The following is a 26,260-nucleotide window of genomic DNA, read 5'->3' as shown; positions in this document are numbered from 1 at the left end:
GTGTAAACAATCAAGCAGGGTATAAATCTGAAATAAAGAAAAATAAATCAAGAAACGTATTTTGAAAGTAACAATTGGAGAAAGAGAACGCTTTAGGCCTCTAAGTGAAGTGGGTTCTTCTTATGCGAAATTAAATTATGTTCGTCTTTAGGATGCCACAAAAAGACTCGTCCATGTTTCTGATGTGTATTTGGGCTTTGAGACTCCACAGCTTCGTCCCCGTAACTGAGCGAGCTCCCCATGAAGCCCCGACAGAGAAAAGACACCGAAAACTCCCGAGCCCTCTGTCACCTACTGCCGCTTGCGCGAAGTGAAGCCCAACGCCCGTTTTCAGGTGGTTCCCCCGCCCAAGCCCCGCCTCCGCATCTGGCGTCACAACTCCCCCACGTCCGTCTAACCCAGTGGGCGTGGCTTCACGAACGGCTCTACCAATCAGAACCTTCGCTCCCAACCTCGTGCTTTCCCCCTCCCACCCCATTCCCTCCCTTTCTCTGTCGGCCCGCTTGTCCTCTTCTCCCAAAGCGAAGCAGGGGAGGGTGGGTAAGGTAAGCCACGCCCACCCCTCTTTCTTTCTCCTCCTCCCCCTCTTTCTCCCCCGTCCATCAGCTTTTGCCCCGCCCTCCTGTCCAGCAGGCCGGAAGAATGAGCTCCCGGAAGTTCCGGCGGGGCCGTCGCTGTGTGGGGTAAACAGTAATGGCGGAGGCTGCGGTGGCCCCCGGTGGTGGCGGAGCAGCGACAGCCGCGGCAGCTGGAGCAGCGGCTGTCGCGGCCCCCAGCCCCGCCGCCGGTGCCGCCGCCGCCGGTGCCGCCGCCGCCACCATCTCCGCCGCCACCGCCACGGCCCCCGGGCTCCCCACCGCCGAGCCTCAGCCGCCGCCGGCCGGAGCCGGAGGGGGAAGCAGCGGCGGTTGGACTAAGCAAGTCGCCTGCAGGTAACGTGTAGAGGCGGTGGCGGGTGATGGCGCCCGTGCCTCCCCCCTCCCTCCCGTCCCCAACCGCCCTCGGAGCCCCGCTCGTGCTCCTTGGACCTTCGAGCCCCCCTGCCTCCCTCAGAGTGACTCGGGTCCTTTATTCTCCCCTGGCAGAAGAAGCGCGCACCGATCCTGGCCAGGGTCCTTCCTTCTTTCGAAGCAGAAACGGGTTGGGGGGAGGGTGTGCATGCGCGCGCGTGTCGGTATGCTACCATTGTTGCCCACTGCCCCCGTCTGTCTCTTATCTTCTTTTTTTAGAAACCGGGTAGGTTTTCTTGTCACGGGTCCTCCGAGATGTTTTGGTTTTGGGTTTTTTTCGGCTCCTCTACCGCTAGTCCTCCATGCGCCCTTTGTAAAATGCTGTCTGGATCCTTTGTTTACTACTCGCTCCTCATCCATCCCAAGTACTATAAATTTTCATTTTCCTAGACGCAGATTTCTCTCTCTCTCTCTCTGCCCCCCCCCCAATGATGACAGCAATGTATTCCTGCGTGTGCCTCCCAATTAACACCCAACGCAACCCTTTCTGTTCACCGGGTTCTCTTCACTTGCTTGTTCCCCTTGGTGATGTTCGCCTGTGACTAAAGGTGGCACTGATCTGTATGTACACGTAAGCCTTCTGAGTCCTGCTTAACTGCAGACTGATAACATAAGATGTGTACTGTATGTGGGAGCAAAATGAAAAGGATTCTCTGGCAGCAGTGTTTGAAGTCCTAGGCTGAAACAAACTTACCGGTAGATTGCAGTCCTTTACTAGGGAGTTGCTTTGAAGTAAACTTCATTAGGGCTACACTGCATGTCTTCTGGTTGGATCTAAATCTTTGCTAGATTAGGTTACTTAATTCCTCAGCAGTGGTCTGGGTTGGAAATGTATTTCGTCGCATAGGCCCAGAGCGCCTTTTTCAGGTGCTGAGACATTAGAACAGCCTTCCCCAACATCGGACCTTTCAGAGGTTGTTTGACTGCAACTCCCTTCAGCCCAAGCCAGCATAATTAATGGTCAGGGATGATGCTAATTGTAGTCCCACAATTTGTGTAGGCACCTTGTTGGGATAGCAAGTTTTAGAATATATTTAGGGTATTGTAAATAAGTAGGAAGCACACACATTTGGGCAAACATGGGGCATTGCATACAAACCCCATGTGTTTTATTAGTACAGGATATTTTTGTTATGTTTTGGAAACAGTTTTTTCATGAGTGAAGCTGGATAAAAATTTCCCATCCCATTTGGGAGGGATTCAAGTTGACCATCTCTGATCAGATCAAGTAAGTGAGATCGCTGTTTTAATTCTTAATGTTGTGTTCTGTGCTAGATGCTGTAGTGAACACATAGAAGTGGCATAGTTCTTGTCCAGAGGTCTTAGTTTTGTTTCTGGTCACTTTACAGGTCCTAACAGAAATAATTCTCAAAACAATGAATATTTCTTTTGTGAGTTTTTAACTTGAGGGGTTTCTGTAAATTTGTAGAACTTGAATTTTAGCATTATTCTCAGTTCTGTTCCAAGGTAATGTAGAGTGCTTTCTGAGTTTTTATCTTGAAACTACTCTATCCTGGTCTGTTCTCTTTTGAAATGGAAGAGTACTGTAGTTATAATAGTGATAGCTGTAGTTATAATTATTTAAGTGGCATGCTTAGAAATAAGTGTGTGGGATAGTAGAAATAGCTTTAGTACTTTGAATCCTTGAATTAAGTCTGGCATTTAGGTTTTGGTTATCCGAAGAGGTATCTGTGTAATCTTGGACATACCTGATTTTTTTTTTTTGTGTGTGTGTGTGTGTGTGTGGCTGCACATTGCACCTTTATAGAGTTGTGTAGACAATTGAAATAGGTCTCTGTTTCCCAAGGATTATAAAATCGAAAATAGAGGGGGAAAGCAGTGGGGGAATGTGGACAGATACCATTAATCCATCTGTAAAAACAAAGACACCCCCCTTTTAACCTTAAGAGGAACATGGAGCTTGTAAAACACATTGACATCTTTGAGTAACAAGCATTGTGTATGATGTAGTGAAATGTGTGACAGAACAATGCTGATGGCTTCCAAGTTTTCAAGGGCTAGATAAAAAAAAAACTATCATAGCTTTGAGTAGAGTACAAAGAAGTACAACAGATACTGAAGGTGGTTTCTGCATGTGCTGTAGAGGGAAGTGAGAGGTAGATGGAGTTGTCAGCCTGGGAAGGTAGCCCATCTAGGAGAAGGAAAACTTTGATTCTAAACCTCCACTGCCTTTCAGGATATCTGTGGGAGGCTAAAGATAGCATCTTGTACACCTCCCTCTGGCAACTCCTGCAGCCAAGCTGGTGTAAAACATTTTACTCTGCTTTCCTTTGGACCACATCAGCGAGTTTGAGAGGGGGGTCTTGTCATCTGGGCAGCCCAGGACCTCCATACTCACTGACCAGGCTTGCACCCCAGGGAGGTCACTTCAGTGCTGCTAATGTTGTTTGTTGCAGAGCAAATGGGGCACAGTTCTTTAGAGTACAGTAGGTAACAATGCAGTCTTTCCTCTTCTGGGGCCTCACAGCAAAGTTATTCTCAGTCATTTGTACTTTTCTTAATTCTGAAGAGTGAACAGTTGAGTGACAATGTTATCTAAAATAGCAACAGCTAATTAAAGGGTGTGGGTACTGTAGAATCCACTTAATATCACTCGTAAACTCTTCAAACCTGCCAATTTTAAAAACAGAATGTCAGGTAGAATGTGTGCTGTTTATTTACTTTGGAAAAACGACTTCACATAATGAACAGAATGGGTTAAGCAAATACAGAGGATGAGATACAGGTTAATTAGGGTATACAGCCTTAGGCTGAGGATGTTCCAAACTATGAAATTGCTAAAAACTTCAGGCTTGGCTATGTTATGGGTTCATTTCAGGTGATTACTAAATTGAATTGGATTTAGCCAGCTCGCTGAAAGCATCTTTTCTGAATACATAATCAAATTTTGTGTGTGTGGTGTTGGAGTGAAAATTGTGCAGTTATATGGTATTGCATAGAAGACACAGTTTTAAAAGATTCAAAAATGAATTTGATAGTGATATTGTTGACCTAGGTGGTCGGTCTTGGTGTTGTTCATTCCTGATATAAATTGGTGCCAAATTGCAGTACAGGCAACTCCCCACTTACACGGGGGTTACGTTCTGGGCCCCAATACGCATAAGTGAAATGAACATAAGTGAGGAGCAGCACCCTGGAGAGTCCCTGTGGCTTGCGAGGAGACCCTCCTCAGAGCCTGAAGAGGACATCCTCCAGGGAGGGTCAACTTGCAAGCCGGAGGCACAACGGGGCTTTGTTGAGGCTGCTCAGTCTCCCTGCCTAACAACTGACATGCAGGGTAGCGCAGCAGCAGCAGCTACCGCTGCTGCTTTCCCACATGTCAGCTGAGCAGCCTGCAGCTCGCAAGGAGACCCTTCCCGCAGCCCAAAAAGGATGTCCTTGTGAGCTACCCACTGGGTTCCTAGTGCTGCGCTCAAGTGGGGAGTTGTATGTACTGTGCTTAATAGGATACCAGGGTACTCCAGTATATATGGAGGTGGTATTGAAGTACCTACATTTAGAAAAAGCTATAGGAGAATTTTAATATTGAGTTGCATACTTTATCGGTGTTTCTCACACCTGCTGCTTCAAGTGCTAATATGTTTCTGACGGATGCCAAAATATACTCTTAAGTAAGGCATCTGGCTGTTTGTATGGCTTTAGGGCTCTAATTTACCTTCTAGAATGTGAGAGGGATCCAGGTGCTCTATAAAAGAAAGACTACTACGGCTCCAGCTCCATTGTGAAATGAATGATGCCTTTTCATATTTGGGAAACGAGATGCTGTCCAATTTACAGTTTTAAGTGATTAAGCCAGTGCATCCTCCTTGCAGTACCATACAATACACTTCTATGGCTCTTTTAAGACTGTAAGAAGTGCCTGTTGGATCAGGCCAATGACCCATCTAGTCCAGCATCCTGTTCTTTTGGTGGTCAGTCAGGTGCCCGTGGGAATCCCATCAGCCAGACCCAAGAACAAGAGCATGCTCCCTTGATGCGGTTTCCAGAAATTGGTGTTCAGAAGCATACAGCTTCCAACTGTGGAGTTGGAGCATAGCCATTGTGACTATTAGCCATTGATTGCGTTATCTTCCATGCATTAGTCTAATTGTCTTTTAAAGGCATCCCAAATGGTGGCAGTTACTGTGTCTGTGGAATTCAGACACTAGAATTCAGTTATTAGCAATGTACTGAGTGAAGAAGAACTTTCTTTCGTCTGTTCTGAATCTTGCAGCATTCTGCTTCATGGGATGTCCCTGAGTTCTAGTGTTATGGGAGAAAGAGAAAACCTTTTCTCTATCCACTTTCTATGTGGCATTCGTGATTCTATACACTTTTATCTTATTGTCTCCCATTCGCATTTTCTCTAAACTTCAAAGCCCCAAATACTGCAACCTGACTTCATTGGGAAGTTGCTCCATCTCCTTGATCATTTATTTTGGTTGAGCTTTTTGAACCTTTCTAACTTAACAATATGTTTTTGTGAGGTGAGGTGGCAAGAATTGTACACAGTATTCCAAATGTGGTTGCACCATAAATTTGTACAGCTTTTTTAATGAACCCTAGCATGGAATTTCCTTCTTCACAACTGCCACGAAATGGGTCAGCATCTTCACCCCAAGATCTCATTCTTTGTCAGACACACCACTAGTTCAGACCACATGAGCATTCACGTTAAATTAAGATTTTTTTTGCCCTTTATCTATTGCTATGCACTTGTTACAGTGAACTGCATTTCATGGTCAGGTCCAGGAGCAGTAAATTGTGTGTTCTGCTTTTTTTTTAACAGTCTCTACATAAACTGAACTTGTATCTGTATTTTAGTGGGGTGGTGGTGGCAGTTCTGTCGCACACGTGTGTGTGTGCGTGCAGACACAAACACATGAACTCTTGCGTTAGAAGCTTACTCATTAAATTTAAGACTGCATTTCCAAATTTGAAAGTAGCAGTTTGGGCATGTGCAAGGATGAGCTTCCAAAAGAGATTCCTGCAGAAAAATATTTTGTCTTGAGTACATGTGAGATACATTCACCTCTGGACTAAAGTGGTCTGGTTCTTTTTCTCTCTGTGTGTGAACACCTCTTTTCCACACCAAAAGGAAGGTGTAGGTCATATGCTGCTAGATCAGCCTTTGCCGACCTTGTGCCCTTCCAGGTGTTTTGGATGACAGATCCTATCAGTCCTATGCCGATGGGAGTTAGTTGTCTTTTAAACATCTGAAGGGCACTGGGTTGGCAAATGCTATTTTTAAAACTGATTTATTGATTTTCCACTATCATAGTAAGTATTTGTGGGGCACCCCTGCTGGTTTTGACACCATTAATGGTGATGTACCAGTAGTTCAAACTTGGAAGGCTTAGGGGTTGTATCTAGTATTAGGCGTACTCAGTCATGTGCATTAATGGATTTACTGTAACCTGAGTACATACATTTCAATCTGTCTACTCTGAGTAGCAAGTCTATCTAACCATTATAGTCTAAGGCTGGCCAAGCTGACTGATGCTTCCAATTTAGTTGAACCGATATCTAAACCCAGTCTAGGGCACATAGGAGACGTCAAGTTCATTTTTCAAGTTTATCACATACCGTAGCAGCATTCCTCGTGCTCTATTGAGAGCTAGATTAATAGTGTAAAATAAAACCAGGTGGTGCAACGGGGTAAAGGTCTAAGAATTGGGGGATTGGGTGTATTTGAATAAATGTAATTTTTGTAATTTGTATTTTTAAAGACTAATTTACTTTTATTCTAAAATTACTAGAAGATGTCTGAGGAATACAGTATTCAGCATGTCAGATTCTGCAGAAAGGCTTTAATTCATGAAACGCTTACTGGCTGAAATGAGCAAATCTTCTGTTTTTCTTCTATTTTTAGAGGGATAAAGCTTTGGGGGTCATTGGGTGCCGATAACATGGTTTTCAGTAGGAGAACATTATTTTCCTTTCCTTTAATGATTGATATCATTTTTTATTTTATTTTTGCTTCAGGCTAGACTTCTTCTGACAAAGAACTCACTCTTGTACTTGAAGCTTTCATTCTAGTGTTACAGTAGTAGTGTTTTTGGTTAAATTGTTTTTCATCCAGTGGCAATGGATTTGAGTTTAGGAAAATGCATTGCAAAAAAATAAAACAAAAAAATGGGTATGAAATGCTGAAAGCAGTTGAAGGCACAACTTAACATTTAATAAACAAAAGCTGTTAATTCATTTTAGCTGGAAAACACAACTTTAACATCTTTTTTTGTTTCCTAGTACAATAATATGCTGGAATCAAAATGACTTCAATAGTAAGCAAATGTGTTCTTAATTTATAGCCCCAAATTAAAATGTGGTGCCACCATTAATCAACTAAAACAGCCTTCACCAACTTGGTGCTCTTCAGATGTTTTAGGCTAAAGCTCTTTTCATCTCTGAACATTGGCCACGCTGTGACTGGAGCTGATGGGAGCTGGAGTCTAACAGCTTTTGGGGGAGGGCACCAGGTTGGTGAAGGGGGGAGCTAAAGCTTTCGGTAGATTAATCATTCAGTAAACCAGTCAAAGCTTGGAGCCCTGATTAAAACATGAGTCCTGTTTCATTTCCACAGAACTTCCCTTTAAGTCAAAATGCTTAGAATTCCACCGCCCCTTTAAATGCTGCTTCTTTTTTTGCTATTTTTTAAACACTAAACCTTCTTTATAAATAAATGCAGATTGCAGAAATGTTTATAAACAACAACAACAGATGACTAAAATCAGTTTCATGCAGTAAGATCAAGAGAATAATAAAACAGATCAGCATAAAAGTAGGGTTCCAGAACCTACCCAAAAGCTTGGGCAGAATTAAAAGGCATTGTAGGAGTATGATCAGCAAAGCAGGCTCCAGAAATTAGTCTGGTTGCCACATTTTGCACAAGCTAAATTGTGACACAGTTGTGAGCTACAGCAAATTCAATGCATTTTTCAAAACGATTTTTCCTAAAAAACATTTTCACAACATTTTTAACGTGTGTAGATTCCACCTCTGTCTGCTTTATTCCAGGGAATTACCTGAAGTTGTACAAAACACTCCTTCACAGGCACCACCAGAGCATCCAGGAACATTTCCAAGTTGCAAGCTTGGTCTTTCAAGGAGAGTGCAACCCTGTCCAGAACAGGACTTTTCAGTATTCCAGGTTCTGTTCTCCTGCTGGCTGATGACACATTTGTCTTGTCTGGATTAAATTTCATCTTATTAGCCCACGTAAAAATATGCTACTGTACTCTAACACTGGTCCAAAACTTCCACTGCTTTCTTGGCATCAAGACAATAAGCTGAAAGCCACTAAGAGGCACGCCAGAACCAACAGCTCCCCCTCTAGTTCCTGGTGTAGGCCATCCACGAAGGCAGTTTTGGTTGCACATTGGGACTGTATGCGTTTGCGATTGGGATAGTAAGTGAATTAGTGTTCCAGTTGCACCTTTTGCTTAAATAGTCCAGGTTGTTCTCCCCAGCACAGTGGAGCAGTGCAAAAAAAAGAGAACAGATAACACCCTGTTTACATCCTCTTACACATTTTTTTTGTCTGAAGACAACTGGGATCTCTGCACTTAACTGGCAAAGAAAATTAAAATGTTAAAAGTGGCCTTTTCCAGAGATGAAAAAGATGTTAAAATCAGAATATAAAATGAGCCCCGCCAGGTCAGACCAGCAACCTATATAGTTCAGCTTCTTGTTTCCAACAGTAGCCAACTAGATGCTTTCAGGAAGTAGATATTCAGGTCATAAAGCCAACAGTCTCCCCCCCCAGTTGCCCCCAGGCTACTGGTTGGGAATTCATTAAACAGAGAGACGTTTAGGCTGCCGTAGCCAGTAGTTGCTGATGGGTCTGTTCTTCTCCATTAATTTGTCTAATCTCATTTTAAGACCGTCTGTGTCAGTGGCTATTACCAAATATTGTGGCAATGAATTCTATAAATAGTGCTTAATCTACAGCTCATCAATTTTGTTGAATAGTCTCGAGTTTTAGAATTATAGAAGAGGGAGAAAGGTATCTCTCTTTACACACTAGAGAAACTGCATAATTTAATATTGGCAGGGACTCCCCATTTGCCATGATGGCTGATACTCACTGGTGTTGCGGCTTGGTCATTTTGATCGTCCTTCTCTGCAATCTTTTCCATGTCTGGTATCTTAATGTGTGAACTGTTTTTTAAATTGTACTTTGCGAAGTTGGGGGAGGAAATTATCCAGTGAAACTTAAAGGCAACAGGTTCAGGATAGAAAAAAGAAAATACTTATTCACATGATGTGTATTTGTGGAATTTGCAGCCACAAAATGTAGTAATGGTCATTGGCTTAGATGGATTTAAAATGGGATTATATAAATTGATGGAAGAAAAGGACGAGTTTATTAATGGCTATTAGTACTAGTATTAGTATGATGCTTTAGAACTTTTAAGAGGATTATTCAGCATTGGTTTATTATTTATTTGCATCAAGCAGAATGAAATGCCTTTAGAACTCTTACAGGATGTTGATGTTTCTGCTTGAGCCATATTTGCAATGCTCTGTCTTTCAGGTATTTCATGCATGGCGTTTGCAAGGAGGGAGACAACTGCCGTTACTCCCATGATCTCTACACTAGTCAGTCTGCCATGGTGTGCAGGTATTTTCAGCGAGGATGCTGTGCTTACGGAGATCGTTGCAGGTACAGAAATGCTGCTGGACGTTTTAGCCTTGAACTACGAGCCAATTCCATTTCTTTGTGACCATTGCCCTCAGTGACTTCCCTCCCTGTCCCTAATATGATTGGGGAGGTCTCAATCCAATGGATGTGATCATCCGTGGGGCACTCGCATCTTGGACACTCTCCTTTCTGCAGTTGTCAAACACCATTGTGGATGTAATAATCACCACCGTGCTCATGGCTCTGCATGAATAAGTTTATCACTCCCTCTTTGCTCCTCCTTCAGCAGGAGCAACAAGCCACAATCCTTAGCTTAGCATTACATTAGAACTGGAAATTGTGGTGTGGCTTGAGGTCATAGTTTGTTTGGGACAAAACATACCATGATCCTCAGTTCAGATGTAGCTCTAAGCCAAGGATGGGGTTTGTTGCTCACACTACAGGAGCATATACTTGTTCATGGCAAGTTATGAGCCACTTGTCTGTATGTGAAAGGTGTGGGGAGGGGATCATACAAAATATTATGCTCTGTAAGGTGAATGAAATCCATACATATTGGGGCGCATGTAGGTTTAAAAAAATAGGGCTCTGATGTATGGACGGTAGTTTCCTCTCCATGATTTTTATCCATTGAGGTGTCAGTGAAGTTGTAGAAATACGATGAATTGCCTAAAGAGGTGGATAGGGCTGGGACATCTTTCTTCCTTAGCTCATAGCTCTCTATGGTCTAGGAACATGAATTGGCTCAAATTATCAGGAAAAGGGCAATTTCAAAAAAATGGTAATGGCTGATGTGCAGAGCCAATTTATGAGGGGTTTTATAGGGAATAGTGATGTAGGGAAATGGGAATGTGTGGTTGAGGCTATTGTTTTAAGTTCATTTAAGAATTTATATGGAGCATGATCATCAGCCAAACCCCTCCACCCCAATCTTGTAACCCGTAGATGAGCTTATTCTGCCAACATAGTAATTCCTGATTTTTTTTCGTCCTAAAAACAAACCTGCCTTTTAAGAATTTAAATACCTTAAAGCAGTGTTTCTCAACCTTGAGTCCCGAGCTGTTGTTGGACCTGCATCTCCCATCACTCTTGACTACTGGTCTTGCTAGCTAGGTATGATGGGAATTGTAGTCCAGCAACAGCTGGGGACCCAAGGTTGAGAAACACTGCATGTATAGGGTGTGATCTTGAACAGAAGTCCTGACATTACAGTAAAAGCATAGTAACGTGTACAGGGTAGATCTGATGTCAGCTGCATTTCTGTTCTGCATGATGTTGCATGTCCTGCACTAAAGAACTTGAGCCATAGTTTGTGGGATTTTAGACCAACTAGATGACAGCTATATCCTCCAGCTCACTTTGAATGCTTTGAATTGAATATTATTTTACTGAGATAAGAATACCGGTGTGGTGTAGCAAATAGAGCAGTACATGTAAAAAGGACCTAAGAGTCTTGGTAGACCACAAACTTGACATGAGTCAACATTGTGATGCAGCAGCTAAAAAAGCCAATGCAATTCTGGGCTGCATCAATAGGAGTATAGCATCTAGATCAAGGGAAGTAATAGTACCACTGTATTCTGCTCTGGTCAGACCTCACCTGGAATACTGTGTCCAGTTCTGGGCACCACAGTTCAAGAAGGATACTGACAAGCTGGAACGTGTCCAGAAGAAGGCAACCAAAATGGTCAAAGGCCTCGAAACGATGCCTTATGAGGAACGGCTTAGGGAGCTGGGCATGTTTAGCCTGGAGAAGAGAAGGTTAAGGGGTGATATGATAGCCATGTTCAAATATATTAAAAGATGCCATATAGAGGAGGGAGAAAGGTTGTTTTCTACTGCTCCAGAGAAGCAGACACGGAGCAATGGATTGAAATTACAAGAAAGAAGATTCTACCTAAACATTAGGAAGAACTTCCTGACAGTAACAGCTGTTCGACAGTGGAACTTGCTGCCGAGGAGTGTCGTGGAGTCTCCTTCTTTGGAGGTCTTTAAGTAGAGGCTTGACAGCCATATGTCAGGAATGCTTTGGTGGTGCTTCCTGCTTGGCAGGGGGTTGGACTGGATGGCCCTTGTGGTCTCTTCCAACTCTATGATTCTATGAATGTTAGCCTTGGGCCAGGAAGACTTGGTTCAAAAGCTCTCCGCCCAGATCAGCTATGAAGCTGACAGGCTGCTGTGGGCAAGTTGTGAGGATAAATGTGATGATCCCATGTTTGCCACCCTGTGCTCTTCGGCTGAACGATGGGATACACGTGTGAAAGGTGAGTTGGTCGTCAGCCATTTGGTAATGAGTTACGTTTGTAAGTGTGCTTAAAATGAAGCTATAGGGAATGGAAGCAGACAGACTTTCTGCTACCTTGTTTTTTTTAAGGGAACTTGGATCTCATGCTTGTGCCAGAGGTACAAAATACTTAACCTTCTCAAGCTTAACAGATAGGCACACACTTGACAAAGATGCTGTGGGCTCTGCATGGCAAAAAATTTCAACCACAAGTTCCTCATGTTTAGCAGCAGAATAGCTTTCCATTCCATGTTGCACTCCTGTTGCCAGCAGTTTCTTAGGAAAAGGTCCGCATATAGTGCAATGTCTGTGTATGTCATTCTGACTTTCCTCACCAGATACGAACATACCAAGCCATTGAAAAGGGAAGAAGTGACTACTGTGAGTCCAGCTATAAAAACCTACCCTTCAGCTTCCACAGATGTGAGCCCGTCCCCTGGAACACTTGAAGTGAGCACTGGTGAAACTGAAGTTGAAGACAAAGACCTGGCAGCCGCAGGAGCCAGGGCTGAAGACTGGGTGAATGCTGTGGAGTTTGTCCCTGGGCAGCCATATTGTGGCCGGGGTAAGTGGACTTACTACAATAGTGACAAATGTCAGTCGTCAGCACTGATGCTTCATGTTCTTATTGTCTCATTAAGAGTTGTGTTTCAGTAAAGAACTATATTGATGTTAACATTGTTCTTTTATGCTAAGAACATAGGAAACTGCCTTATAGTGAGTGGAGAAGAGCCATAGTTTAGTGGCAGAGCATCTTCGTTGCATGCAGGAGGTCCGGGTTCAATCCCTGGCATCTCCAGGCAGGACTGGAAATGTCCCCTGTCTGAAACCCTGGAGAGGCACAGGTAGTCACCTGGGAGCAGGGTCCACTGAAGTCATTGAGGCTTACTTCCAAGTAAACATGGGTGCAACCAGGCTGAGGAAGTGTGTGATCACGCTGTAGGGGATTTATCTGGCAAAATACTAGCTGCAAGCCTCTAGTCGCTATCCAGTACAGTAGTACCTCAGGTTAAGTACTTAATTGGTTCTGGAAGTCTGTACATAACCTGAAGCGTACTTAACCTGAAGCTAATTTTCCCATTGAAAGTAATGGAAAGTGGATTAATCCGTTCCAGATGGGTCCACGGAGTAATTAAATTGAAAGTACTCAACCTGAAGCGTTCCTAACCCGAGGTATGACTGTATCTATAAAATGGGATCATCTCAACTTCCAGGTCCATTTGGAAGACCTATGAGCCAAATTTATTGATTTATGTGGTCGTGTTTTTCTTAAGCATTCTGCAAATAATAGAGAGCTTGACAACTTCCATTGTGCTGCTACACTTTTTGCAACAACTATCAAAGTTCTTAGCTAGGACTTTCTTTCCGTCATTTGCCCTTCACTCGGTTTCTCTCCTCCTTTCTTCTCTAAGGGAAATGGAGCAAGGGGGGTGGGGTTAGAGACAAATGGATATAAAAAGGACAGAACCATCTCTCTCTCTCTCTCTGGATAAGTAATTTGGTGGTTTGCATTGAAAAGTTATTTTTAAATGTCCCTGGAGATGGAAATGAAAACTGCCCGTGAGTATCAGTGGGGAAATTCAAAAAATTAACATATATGGGATTGGGCAGCACTGTGTCAACTCCACCTCTGATAGAAGAAGAACCTGCAAGGGAGCAACAAAGATAAGAGTTTTTCTAATTCAGGACTTGTTTAATTTAAAGCATTTTAAAAATAGTCCTCCTAATGCATTGTTGTTGTTTAGTCGTTTAGTCGTGTCCGACTCTTCGTGACCCCATGGACCATAGCACGCCAGGCACTCCTGTCTTGCACTGCCTCCCGCAGTTTGGTCAAACTCATGTTCGTAGCTTCGAGAACACTGTCCAACCATCTTGTCCTCTGACGTCCCCTTCTCCTAGTGCCCTCAATCTTTCCCAACATCAGGGTCTTTTCCAAGGATTCTTCTCTTCTCATGAGGTGGCCAAAGTATTGGAGCCTCAGCTTCACGATCTGTCCTTCCAGGGAGCACTCAGGGCTGATTTCCTTAAGAATGGATAGGTTTGATCTTCTTGCAGTCCATGGGACTCTCAAGAGTCTCCTCCAGCACCACAATTCAAAAGCATCAATTCTTGCATAATCGAAAGCAAATGCAGTTTATTGTCCTCATTTGCCAGGCTGGAGGGAACTGTGGCCAAGAGAGAGTGTTATGATGGTTCTCAGAGTTTACAACTCTTTAGTATTGTCCACAGGAATTGAATCCATAGCAGTCAGTTTGAGGGTTGCATTGAAGCCAATATTGCTGCATACAACTGCCCTGTAAAGCTCTCCAAAGCGGTTACTGCCACATTTCAGGTTGGGCTGAAAGGGTAATATACAACAGCCCATATGTTCAGTTCACTAATAATATCCCTATTACAGGTTGGAGAATGTTAGTGAGACAGAGCAGCTTTCTTTCTTTTTTTATAACAATTTATTAAGTTTTTCCAATTAAACACATTTAAAAACATTAAACAAAACAAACAAACATTCAATACAACACAATACATACATCACTCTTTTTAAACTTCTCACAATCTCCTATTAAAAATACTCCGCCGAGTTTGACTTCCCTCCCTCCCCTCAATAGGTTTTCTAATCAATTCTTATCTCGCAGTTCCTTTATATCTAATCCTTAAAGTCAATTCGTAGGATTTATTTCAAGCCTGCAAGTGTCTTTAAACTTCTACAATTCTTTTCCATATAATCCACAAATTTACTCCAGTCTCTTAGAAACCTTGTCTCCCTCTGGTTTCGTATCCTGCTAGTCAGTCTCGCTAATTCTGCATATTCAATCATCTTTGTCTGCCACTCTCCAATTGTCGGTAAGTCCTGGGTCTTCCATTTTTGGGCTAATAATGTCCTCGCCGCGGTTGTCGCATACAAAAATAAAGTATTGTCCTCCTTGGTTATCTCTTGACCTATCATTCCTAACAAAAATGCTTCTGGCTTTTTGGGAAAAGTGTACTTAAAAATCTTTTTCAGTTCATTATAAATCATTTCCCAAAAACCTTTAACCTTTTCACATTTCCACCACATATGATAAAAATCCCCTTCCTTTTCATTGCATTTCCAGCACATTCTATTACTCATTCTATACATTTTTGCTAATTTCACTGGCGTTAAATGCCATCTATACATCATCTTCCAAACATTTTCTTTCAAAGCGGTACATGCTGTAAATTTTAATGTTTGGTTCCATAGTTTCAACCACGCATCATATTCAATATTGTGCCCAAAGTCTTTTGCCCATTTTATCATTACCTCTTTCGTCAGTTCGTCTTTAGTATACCATTCTAACAGCAAATTATACATTTTGGACAACAATTTTGTTCTGCCTTCTAGCAAATCTATTTGAAATTTGGACCTTCTCTCCTCAAAACCAATCTTTTTATCTTTTATGAATATATCATTTATTTGGTGGTATTGCAACCAACTCGTCAAAAATAATTTGACCTCTTCATAGGGTTTTAATTTCCAACCTTGTTCAGATTTTCTTAAAAGTTCTTCATATGTTGGTCTCTCCCCTTCCATATTCACCTTTTTCACTGTAATTACCTCCATAGGTGAAATCCACCATGGGGTCTTAGTCTCTAACAGCACTTTGTTTCTTTCCCATACTTCAAATAACGACCTTCTTATCACATGATTTGTAAATCCTTTATGGGTTTTTTTCTTATCATACCAAAGATATGAATGCCAGCCTGCTCTGTTGTCGAATCCTTCCAGATCTAACAAATCCGTATTTCCCAATGTTATCCAGTCTTTTATCCAGCAGAGACATGACGCTTCAAAGTACAATTTCAAGTCTGGCATGGAGAATCCGCCTCTTTCTTTCCTATCGACTAGAATTTTATATTTTATTCTTGGTTTCTACCCCTGCCAGACAAATCTTTGTAAATCTTTTTGCCATTCTTTGAATTGTCTCGTCCCCTTTATAATAGGTATTGTTTGGAACAAGAATAACATTTTGGGTAGTACGTTCATCTTTATTGCTGCTATTCTGCCGAGGAACGACAACTTCTTCCTGTTCCATATTTCTAAATCCTTCTTTATTTCTTTCCATGTCGGTTCATAATTATCATTAAACAAATTTATATTTTTTGCTGTCATCCATATTCCAAGATACTGTACCTTTTTTACGATTGCAATACCATGTCTTTGCTGCAACTCTTCTTTCTCTTTCTTATCAAGATTTTTTGTCATCATTTTCGTTTTTTGTTTGTTTAATTTAAATCCCGCCAATTGTCCAAATTCTTCAATTACTTCTATCACTTTGGCAACACTTTCTTTAGGGTTTTCTAATGTTATTACTAAATCATCTGCGAATGCTTTTAGTTTGAATTCTTTCGCACCTACTTTAACTCCTTTAATAGTTTGCATTTCTCTTATTCTATTTAATAGCACTTCCAGGACCGTAATGAACAATAACGGTGACAGTGGGCATCCCTGTCTAGTCCCTTTTGTAATTTCAAAATACTCTGTTAATACATTATTTATTATCAATTTTGCTCTTTGTTCCGAATATATTGCTTCTATCCCATTCAGGAAAGATCCCCCTACTTTCATCTGTTCCAGGTTCTTCGTCATAAATTGCCAGGATATATTATCAAAAGCTTTCTCTGCATCAATGAACATCAGTGCCGCAGGTTTATCTATTCTAACCTCCAAAAATTCTATCACATCTATAATATGTCTTACATTGTCTTTTAATTGTCGGTTAGGTAGGAAACCTGCTTGGTCTTTATGAATCAATTCATTCAAGATCTCTTTCAATCTTGTTGCCATTATATCTGCAAAGAGCTTATAATCATTATTCAATAACGAAATTGGTCTATAATTTTTTACCTCTAAGCCACCTGAGCCTGGTTTCGGTATCAAAGTTATATAAGCTTCCTTCCAAGTACTTGGGGTCTTTCCTCCTCTAAGTATATTATTCATTACTTCCACTAAGACAGGAATCAACTGTCCATTCAGTACTTTATAATATTTTGCCGATAATCCATCTGGTCCTGGTGCTTTTCCTTGCTTCATTTTCTTTATCGCATTCAGAGTTTCCTGTACAGTTATTGAGGCATTTAATTTATTCTTCTCCTTTTCTGTGATTTGCTTAAATTTATGTTTCTCTAAATATTCATTTATCTTCCTAACATCTTCTTTTCCTTTGCTATAAAGACTTTTGAAATAATTTTGAAAGGCTCTTCTAATTTCCTTTGGATCTTCCGTCATTTCTTCCCGAATTCTAATTTTATTTATTATATTTTGATTTTGCCGTTTCCTCAATTGCCAAGCTAACAGTTTCCCTGTTTTATTTGCCGATTCAAAATTCTTTTGTTTCATCTGCTTTATCTTCCACTCTATCTCCTGATTCACCAACATGGAGAACTGTGTTTGCAACATCTTTATATTGTTCTTGATTTGCTGATCGTGAGGTTTATCGATCAGGTTCTTCTCATTCTCCATGAGGTGTCTCAGAATTTCTTCTTTTTTCTTTTCCTTATTTCTCTTCAGGTAACTGTTTTTTGTATTAGATAGCCTCTCATTACTGCTTTACTTGCATCCCATACTATATCTATTCCAGTTTCTTTATGCAAATTCCAGTGGAAATAGTCTCTCAATATTTCTTTGGCTTTTTCAACAATTTCTTTATTTTCCAGCAGTTCTTCATTCATTCTCCATCTAAAGGAATTCTGTTCTTTCCCTCTCATCTCCATAAATACTGGATTGTGGTCTGACATTGTTCGTGGCGTAATTTCGGAGACAGAGCAGCTTTCAACAGTTCTACACTATTAATACCTTCAGACCTTTTGGATTGTAGCAATGCTCAATCTGTTCCTCCCATATTTGCACTTGGAGATTGGGTGGATGCTGTGGAGTTTGTTCCTGGGCAACTGACCTGTGGCCATGGTGACTTGCTACAACAGGGGGTGGCTAATCGCTGTCCTATCCAGTAGACAGTGCTGTGGTGTCTTTAAAAAAAGAAAGTAGACAGTGTCCAATCTCATGATTGGGGGGGGGGAATCACCCCTTCCCAGTCATCAGATTGATCCAAGTGCTTGATTAGTAACTGCCACTCTGTTCCCAAGTACATGAGTTCCTTCTAAGTGAGTTCTGATGAAGTCAACATGTAACACGATTTTTAAAAGGGTATAGACAGCCAGATGTGCCTAACCCAGTAAATCAAATTAACATTCACAGTACTAAATTCCTGTGCATGACTGTCTAGCTGAACATGAGTGTAGCCTATGAACCTGGTGTGAGCCAGCAGCCATTTCTGTGCTTGTAGCTGCTGGTGAAAGTGCTGTTGTGCAGCCCTATTCATGCTGACCTGTTCTCACATGGCCATGGATCAACAGCTACAACCATGTGACGGAATCAGCAGAGTGAAACAGCCCTTAACTCTTCTAGGGATCTCATTTGTGTCATTGTGATCAAGGTGCCGCACATCAGCATTTGATGCCTGGTAAGAGGTGTCTGAAACGTCTAGAATTAGCTTAATTGACTGGTGCGCCAGTACCTGATTCTGAGTTCTGAAGATGGCCTTGCAGTGGCAGTCCCCATATTCTGTAGAAGCCACCAAAATCAGCCTAACCATGGCAATGGTCCATGTGTCAGGTGTAACTTGGCATGCTAGCTTGTGTTCATGCAACATTTGCGACCACATGCTGGCAGATGGGGTGAGTTCCCTTTCAAGGGTTTCGCCTGTTGTACAGAGCAACAAAATAAGTACAGTGGTACCTCGGTTTTCGAATGTCTCAGTTGACAAACGTTTCGGAACTCAGACGCCGTAAACCCGGAAGTAAATGCTTTGGTTTTTCAGCGCACCTTGGAAGTCGAAATAGAAACGCTGTTTCCGTATTGAGATTTCAGTTTTGAGGCTTCCATTTTGAGTTTTGAGATTTCAAACGTTTCAGAACTCGGTCTTCTAGAACGGATTATGTTCGAAAACCGATGTACCACTGTACTTGGTTTGTGGTGGCCTCCATAGTTTTGAGTTAATTATTTTCTGGTGCAAAATAATGGCAAGATGGTAGCAGTTTTATTTTGGGGACAAGGGACATCAAGGCAAGAGTCTTAACCACCTGTAACTGTTTTCCTTAGCTGCGCAGATGATTACATGCAAACTTGTAAGAGTAGCATTGTGCATTCTGATGTTTTCCAGCTGCTCCATCCTGCACTGAAACTCCCATGCAGAGAATGGTAATTGAAGAAGAATATGAAAAACAGCACACCAACCTGGAGATGAAGAAACAATTATGTCCCTACGCCGCAGTGGGAGAATGCCGCTATGGAGAAAACTGTGTATATATCCATGGAGATGTGTGTGACATGTGTGGCTTGCAGGTCCTCCATCCCGCTGATGCCGCACAGAGATCTTTGCACATAAAGGTAAGGCGAGAAGAACGGGCAAAAGAACTAGCTGACCCAACAAAAGATCGAACTTTTAAGCCCTTGCAAGCTTGCTTGACCCCACAAGTCCTTCAAACAAGTTGTTACAGGTCCAGACTGTTGGCTGATGGCCTGGGTGGGCTGCTCTGTGGACCTTGTTCAGAATAGCCAAGTGGTAATAGACTTTGCCCAAGAGCATGGCTAAAATGTGCAGTTTTCAGAAACAGTATATAAAGTTGTTGGGTTTTTTTAATGTAGCAAAATGTACCATAATATTAGATTAGGCTTCCTTCTGTCTTTGGGTTCTCAAGATAATTTGTGAGTCTCCCCAATAATAATAATTTATTATTTATACCCCACCCATCTGGCCGGGTTCCCCTAGCCACTCTGGGCAGCTTCCAACAAAACATTAAAATACAGAAATCAAACATTAAAAGCTTCCCTAAACAGGGCTGCCTTGAGATGCCTTCTAAAGGTCTGGTAATTGTTGTTCTCTTTGACCTCTGGTGGGAGGGCATTCCACAGGGTGGGTGCCACTACCGAGAAGGCCCTCTGCCTGGTTCCCTGTAACTTGGCTTCTCGTAGCGAGGGAACCGCCAGAAGACCCTCGGCGCTGGACCTCAGTGTCCGGGTAGAATGATGGGAGTGGAGACGCTCCTTCAGGTATATCTCCCATAACTTTCACACCTTGCTTAAGATTCCTTGTAAAGAGAACCTTTTATATATGAACCCCTGGGAGATCATGCATGTATTATATTTTTCGAGTTTTCAAGCAGAAGAGTTTGTTGCATTGAGTTCCCATTGACGGGAATGAGGCAAGGTTGGTCCTCCAAACTTAACCTTGTATTTGGAAGACGTCGTCTGTCATTTTCTTCCTCTTTCCCTTGCAGTCTTGCATCGAGGCTCACGAGAAGGACATGGAGCTCTCCTTTGCCGTCCAGCGTAGCAAAGACATGGTGTGTGGCATCTGCATGGAGGTGGTATATGAGAAAGCCAACCCCAGCGAGCGTCGCTTTGGGATCCTCTCCAACTGCAATCACACTTACTGTCTCAAGTGCATCCGCAAGTGGAGGAGCGCTAAACAATTTGAGAGCAAGATCATAAAGTGAGGCACTTCCCCATGTCCGTTGTGCTTTGTTTCTTGGGAAGATGTTAGTATGTTGTGTGAACTTGCAACATCGCCCCTCTTTCGTCCTAAGACTGCTTTTAGTACATAAGTAACGTTATTCAGAATTGAGGGTTTTATTGGATATTCTTCTGACCTTGGTACTTGTGACTGGTCAGCAAGATCCATTTAGTTTGAATGTTAAGTCATAACTTCTTTTTGTTGAATGGTAGCAACATGCTGTCCTATTGGTTACTATACAAAATCATTTGGGTTCAGATGGTGAAATGAGACCGATCAGTTCCAAATGTGTGTTTCCTAAGTCTTCGCTCTTCTAGTTCATTATTGAGCCAGTGACCCATCCCTCTTTAAAGTCTGCTTGGAAAATCAAACCCAAACCAATATGGACATCCAAGAAAGCAAAGTTACAAAAATAAATTTATTTATATCTAAAGAAAAATGAGTCTGTGTGTGAAATGTTTTTTTTTTACCCCCCATGCTCTTAAGAAACGGACAAGCTGCAAAATTAAGAACCTCAGAAAATGGTGGGGTTTGGGGGTGGGGAGAGCTTTTAGGTTGTGAAAGAATCGTGGTATAAAGATTCTGAGGTGCGATAGACGCCTTTAAAAGGTGGGCATATACCATGGTATGTCTGTAGCTGGAGATAGCGCCCCTGTCATGTGGAATTTTGCAGTGCAGTCTGTTCGTTCCCCAGGTCCTGCCCAGAATGTCGGATCACATCTAACTTTGTCATTCCAAGTGAGTACTGGGTGGAGGAGAAGGAAGAGAAGCAGAAACTCATTCAGAAATACAAGGAGGCAATGAGGTATGAGCCCTGCAGCCTCGGGCCAAGTTTGACTGCAGACATTAAGGGCGTACATGGAGAAAAGCACGGTGTTACCTAAAGCCCTCATACCTCCTTCCTACCCCTTTCTGTATGTGAAATGCATCTTTATCTAACCACTAGTAGATGCATGCAGACCACACAAGCTACTTGGTCACTCTTTTGCACCAGACAACCTCACGTGCTCTTTCCTTGTCTACCCAACCACAACCTTGCCTTAAAATGACAGCACAGGCTAATACAGATGTTCTCCTCTGCATGCACCTACCCATGCGCACACCCTTTGAGTATGCACATTGATGTAATCCATTGTGTACATGTGTTAATTGGTTTGTAATGGCTTTGGCGGCAAGCAATACCTCTTCTTCTTTTTTAAGAAAACAAAACAAAATCACCTGGATTATAAAGCAAATGCAGTACTGAATTCTGATTGGCTATGCTGTGAGTAAGGGTTGCGATATTTTCCTTTCCAGCAACAAGCCATGCAGGTATTTTGATGAAGGCCGTGGGAGCTGCCCATTTGGAGGGAACTGTTTTTACAAACACGCATATCCCGATGGCCGCCGAGAGGAGCCCCAGAGGCAGAAAGTGGGAACTTCGAGTAGATACAGAGTAAGTCCCACAGCTTTTGATGATTCATTTTTTTTAAAAAAAAGATGTTGGAGGATGTGTGTTAAGGTGTTTGGCAAAAGTGCAGGAAAATTAGGACAGCACCTTTTCACTCACAAAATGTTGGGGATCAAAAGGGCAAGGTTGGGGGAGGCAAGATTAAATATATGCATATGAACCTACCTGGTCCCGGAGATCATCTTCTGAGGCCCTCCTTCGTGTGCCTCCTCCTCCTCGAGAGGTCCGGAGGGTGGCAACACGAGAACGGGCCTTCTCTGCAGTGGCTCCCCATCTGTGGAATGCTCTCCCCAAGGAAGTTTGCTTGGCACCTTCATTATACACCTTTAGGTGCCAGGCAAAAAGATTCCTTTTTAACACGGCCTTTGATCTGATAGACATCCAACACCCTTTTAGAATGTGGCTTTTGGTGGGGGGTGTTACTGGGTTACTGCTTTTGGTTTGCTTTTATATGTTGTGGTCTTGTTGTGAACTACCCTGAGGCCTCCAGGTATAGGTATAAGTTGAAATAATAATAATAATAATAATAATAATAATAATAATAATAATAATAATAATAATAATACGTGTGTGTGTGTGTGTGTGTGTGTGCACATATGCACGCTAATGGATGCTGCTTTTTCCAATCTGCAACTTGGGTGCTATTTTTAAAAAATGGACTTGTTCCTGACATGATCCCAGCCAATCATTCATCATTTAGACCACATAATGGCATCACATAGCCAATCATACTTGGTTATTTGATAGCCCAAAGCCAAATTTGAATAAGGCCCAATGCTTCCTGCCTTTGCTCTAAATGAGCATCCATGAAAAATTGTGAAATGGGGTGGTGATGAGAGTTGGTGCAGTGTGCAGGGAGAGAGGTTTTTTTGTGCAACTTCCCTACTGCAATCTCCTTTTAACCCTAACCAAAATACTATTTCGGATCTCCTTTGCCCAGGGAGCAGTTTCAACTGAGTTATTATTTTAAAGCAGTGGAAAGAAAATGATGCAAAACTCCCATCTGATTTGGGAAGAGAAGGAGTGTGTTGACATGGTAGTCCTACTGCCTTGAACATATTCACACTTGTATATGGATAGAGCACATCCTTCCTTCCTGAGTTGGAAGTGCTGAGTTGGTTCCTCCTTCAGAAATACATTATGCAGATCTGAACTACTGGTGATCCATCAAGCCAAATTGCAGCCAACCTGCTGTGTATCGTTCACTGTTTTATTGCTGCCTTTGGAGTGGTGATAGCATTATTATTATTATTATTATATTATTATTATTATTATTGGTGTCTTCTGCTTCGGGGATCACAGGTTTTGCAGGTGCCATTCCTGCGAGTACTAACTGCCCACACTACTTAAACAATTTGATGTTGAAGAGGCACAAGGAACGTTGTAAACTGCCCTTTAATCCTCAGATGGATAGAATTTTAATTATTATTATTAATAATAACACCCAATAAGAAAAGATGGTATAAAGCTGCTCAGTCAAGCTGCCTCACACTGAGCCAGATTGTGGGTCTGTCTAGCTCAGGCACCCCCAAACTGCGGCCCTCCAGATGTTTTGGCCTGCAACTCCCATGATCCCTAGCTAATAAAACTAGTGGTTGGGGAAGATGGGAATTGTAGTCCAAAACATCTGGAGGGCCGAAGTTTGGGGGTGCCTGGTCTAGCTCCATTATTCTCAACACTGACTGTCAGCATCTCTCCCACGTTTCATGCAGGCTTCTTTCCGAGCCAAATCTGGAGATGCCAGGGACTAAACTTGGGAGCATTTGCATATAAAGCATGCGCTCTGCCACCGAGCTATTGCCTTCCCCCCACGTCCCTCATACTGCCATTGTGTGCTGGCTGAGATCAGCACAAACACAGTCTGCCTCTGCGGCTCGCCGGATCGGTAGCACTCAAGTCAGCATACCAGGCCCCCAAAATCTCTCTGCCTAGAGGTGCCCTGAATGTTACCAGTTTTGCCCAGGGTTTGGTAGAGGAACATGGAACACGAGACAGAGAGAGAGATGTGCCTTTGTGGGGCCTTACAGGAAAGAGTATGGGAAATGTGAGACACCTGAGGGAAATCTCTTATGCTTCCATTGCAGGCCCAACGGAGAAACCGGTTTTGGGAGTTCATCGAGGACAGGGAGGGCAGCGATCCCTTTGAGAACGACGAGGATGAGGTGGTGACCTTTGAGCTGGGCGAGATGCTTCTCATGCTGTTGGCAGCAGGAGGCGACGATGACCTGACAGACTCAGAGGACGAATGGGACTTGTTTCACGATGAGCTGGAAGACTATTACGACTTGGCTCTATAGCACCTCTTTGTGGAGTTTTGGACTGCCTGCTCCAGTTTTCAGGCAGTAGCTCTTTTTCCTGTGGTGTTGTGGCAGTGCCTGTGTTTTTTTTTTCCCTCCTCCTAGGCAGGCCTATCCATTCCAGGTGCTGCTGTTGTAATAACTTTTTACCCAGGGTCTGTCTGTCGTCTCCTCTCCCTGAACCCCACCCCACCCTCCTTTCTCCCGGCCTCAAAGCTCCCCCCCCCAACCCCAGGAGTGTGTGTGTTTTTTTCTTCTCTGTTAAACAAATGACATGTAATAAACCTTTAAAATGTTAGGGGGGTTTTTTTGTAAAAAAAAAAAAAAGGAATTTAACTGTCAGACAGTTAGATTAGACTTGTTGCTTCATATCTGTGTTCCTGACGGGGATTCACCCAGTTCCAAGGTTCAAGTGTTTACAGGACTTCCACACTCATCTTGAAGAGCCCAGAGACAAATGTGAGAGCGGCAGTTGTGCGGCAGGGGCAGGGATGGGCAGGAGTGGGCCAATGGCCTCTTTCCATTACGGACTTCGGAAACCTTTATTTTTTACTACTTCAGATTTCAGGCCAGCGGTGTCGTCTGTTCGTTCTTTTCCCTTGGCTGGCTTCGGTTCCATTCCAGACCCGACTCCCACCCCATGTACACGTGTTCATTTGTGGTTTTGGTCACTTGTTTACTTGCACATTACTATTTACTACTGTGTAACCAGAACCAGGCGCGAATGTTCCGGGTTTTTACTGTTCGGCATGAGAGGGAAATGTGGTTTTTTTGTGTGTGTGAAAGGAGAACTTTCTATGTATGTATATACAAATAAAATGCAGAGTTGTATCCCAAGGGCCGGGCAACTTAGTATATGTGTGTATTAAACCCTTTTCGCTTCCCTCTTCTTTTCTCTTCCACCATCGCCCACTTTAGACCCCACCCCCACCCCTTTTCTTGGCGCACGAAGTCTGAAGTCCCTGCGAGCTTTGAAGCAGTCGTGGTCTCAACCAAGTTTTTTGGGGAAGTGATCTTGAAACTGGCTCCTTTAACTTGGTGATAGGCATCTCCTTAACAACACCAGCACTCTTATATCTTCCCAGCCACCTTTACACTCCTTTTGAGCTGCACAGGCACGGGGATATGGTTAGCCAACGAGGGTTCTGGCCAGCCTAATATGCAGTTAGGGCACCAGCATCTTAGAATTCCTGTATTTCCTTCCTCTTAGACATGTTTGAGATCATCATTAGCAATCACTCAAGAGTTTTATCCAGGAAAACACTTCTATCTCTTTCTCTCTCTCTCTCTCTCTCTCTCTCTCTCTCTCTCTCTCTCTCTCTCTCTCTCTCTGTTTAAAAGAACCCACATTACCTCTTGGCTGTACCCATCGAACAAGCAGCCGCACAATCGGGCTCCAGTTCTGCCAGGAAAAAACTCCAGATTCCCCCCCAGCCCCTCTACCCTTTTCTCCCTCTTCCCACTGTCTCTAATGGAATTTTCACTTTCCATTTACATTTAGTGCTGCTGGATTGTCCTTAAAACTGTTCTGCTGCTTATGTCCTTTGGATTGCGTCTCCTTTCACTTTTAAATGGAAATCGGAAACTGTTGCTGAAGTCTCTGTTACTTTGCAGCTGCCTTTTGTAAGAAGCACTTTCCCCAAATAATAATAATAATAAAAACAACCGAAAAGCAAATTCGTTTTCAACTTTTGGAACTCCTATATTTTAATTACGTTCCCATGTGCTCTCGATTTTGTCATAAGAGCTGTTTTCTCAAATGTGGGCTGCAAAAGAACCTCCTGCAAAATTTAGGATGGAAATGTGTTTCCTGACCTCTGCATTCAGTTTTTAGTCACCAGTAGCAATTGATCATCTGGATATTTCCATCCCCCTCATGCTTAATATCAACATATAGATTCAACTTATTGCAATGTTATAGAGAAGAGAGAAGCTTTGTATGAGAGAGACAAAAAAGTTTTTTGAATAATGGCATGAGACCTATGCTTTAATCCTTGCCACTGAATTGGGAATAAAACATGTAACATCAAGTTGTCACTTTGTA

The 26,260-nt window shown here is 42.6% G+C and overlaps 1 protein-coding gene across 4 annotated transcripts; it reads left to right on the top strand.

Moving 5' to 3' along the window:
* Window positions 1-645: 645 nt before the first annotated feature.
* On the top strand, window positions 646-24,990 carry MKRN1 (makorin ring finger protein 1). 4 transcript variants are annotated; one of them, XM_035127931.2, is made up of 8 exons: window positions 646-932; window positions 9,547-9,675; window positions 12,277-12,503; window positions 19,117-19,343; window positions 20,234-20,448; window positions 21,164-21,207; window positions 21,766-21,904; window positions 24,004-24,990. In XM_035127931.2, exons 1-8 carry the CDS (start codon window positions 694-696, stop codon window positions 24,086-24,088), a joined length of 1,305 nt encoding a protein of 434 aa, XP_034983822.2. In that variant the 5' UTR covers window positions 646-693; the 3' UTR covers window positions 24,089-24,990. The 4 variants fall into 4 exon arrangements, with proteins under 4 accessions (XP_034983822.2, XP_034983819.2, XP_034983821.2 ...); XM_035127928.2 differs by having other exon boundaries at window positions 21,164-21,274; XM_060279928.1 differs by lacking the exon at window positions 646-932 and adding an exon at window positions 980-8,160 and having other exon boundaries at window positions 21,164-21,274.
* The last annotated feature ends 1,270 nt before the right edge of the window (window positions 24,991-26,260 follow it).

This window comes from Zootoca vivipara, chromosome 10 (genome assembly GCF_963506605.1).
Source record: "Zootoca vivipara chromosome 10, rZooViv1.1, whole genome shotgun sequence".
NCBI classification, from domain to species: domain Eukaryota; kingdom Metazoa; phylum Chordata; class Lepidosauria; order Squamata; family Lacertidae; genus Zootoca; species Zootoca vivipara.
This window is presented reverse-complemented; position numbering and strand designations above follow the sequence as displayed.

Coding starts and splice junctions, on each gene's coding strand:
- MKRN1 (XM_035127928.2), top strand. CDS start 694: ATGGCGGAGGCTGCGGTGGCCCCCGGTGGTGGCGGAGCAGCGACAGCC. Junction 9,676..12,276: donor GCTTACGGAGATCGTTGCAG/GTACAGAAATGC, acceptor TTTCCTCACCAG/ATACGAACATACCAAGCCAT. Junction 21,905..24,003: donor GAACTTCGAGTAGATACAGA/GTAAGTCCCACA, acceptor CTTCCATTGCAG/GCCCAACGGAGAAACCGGTT.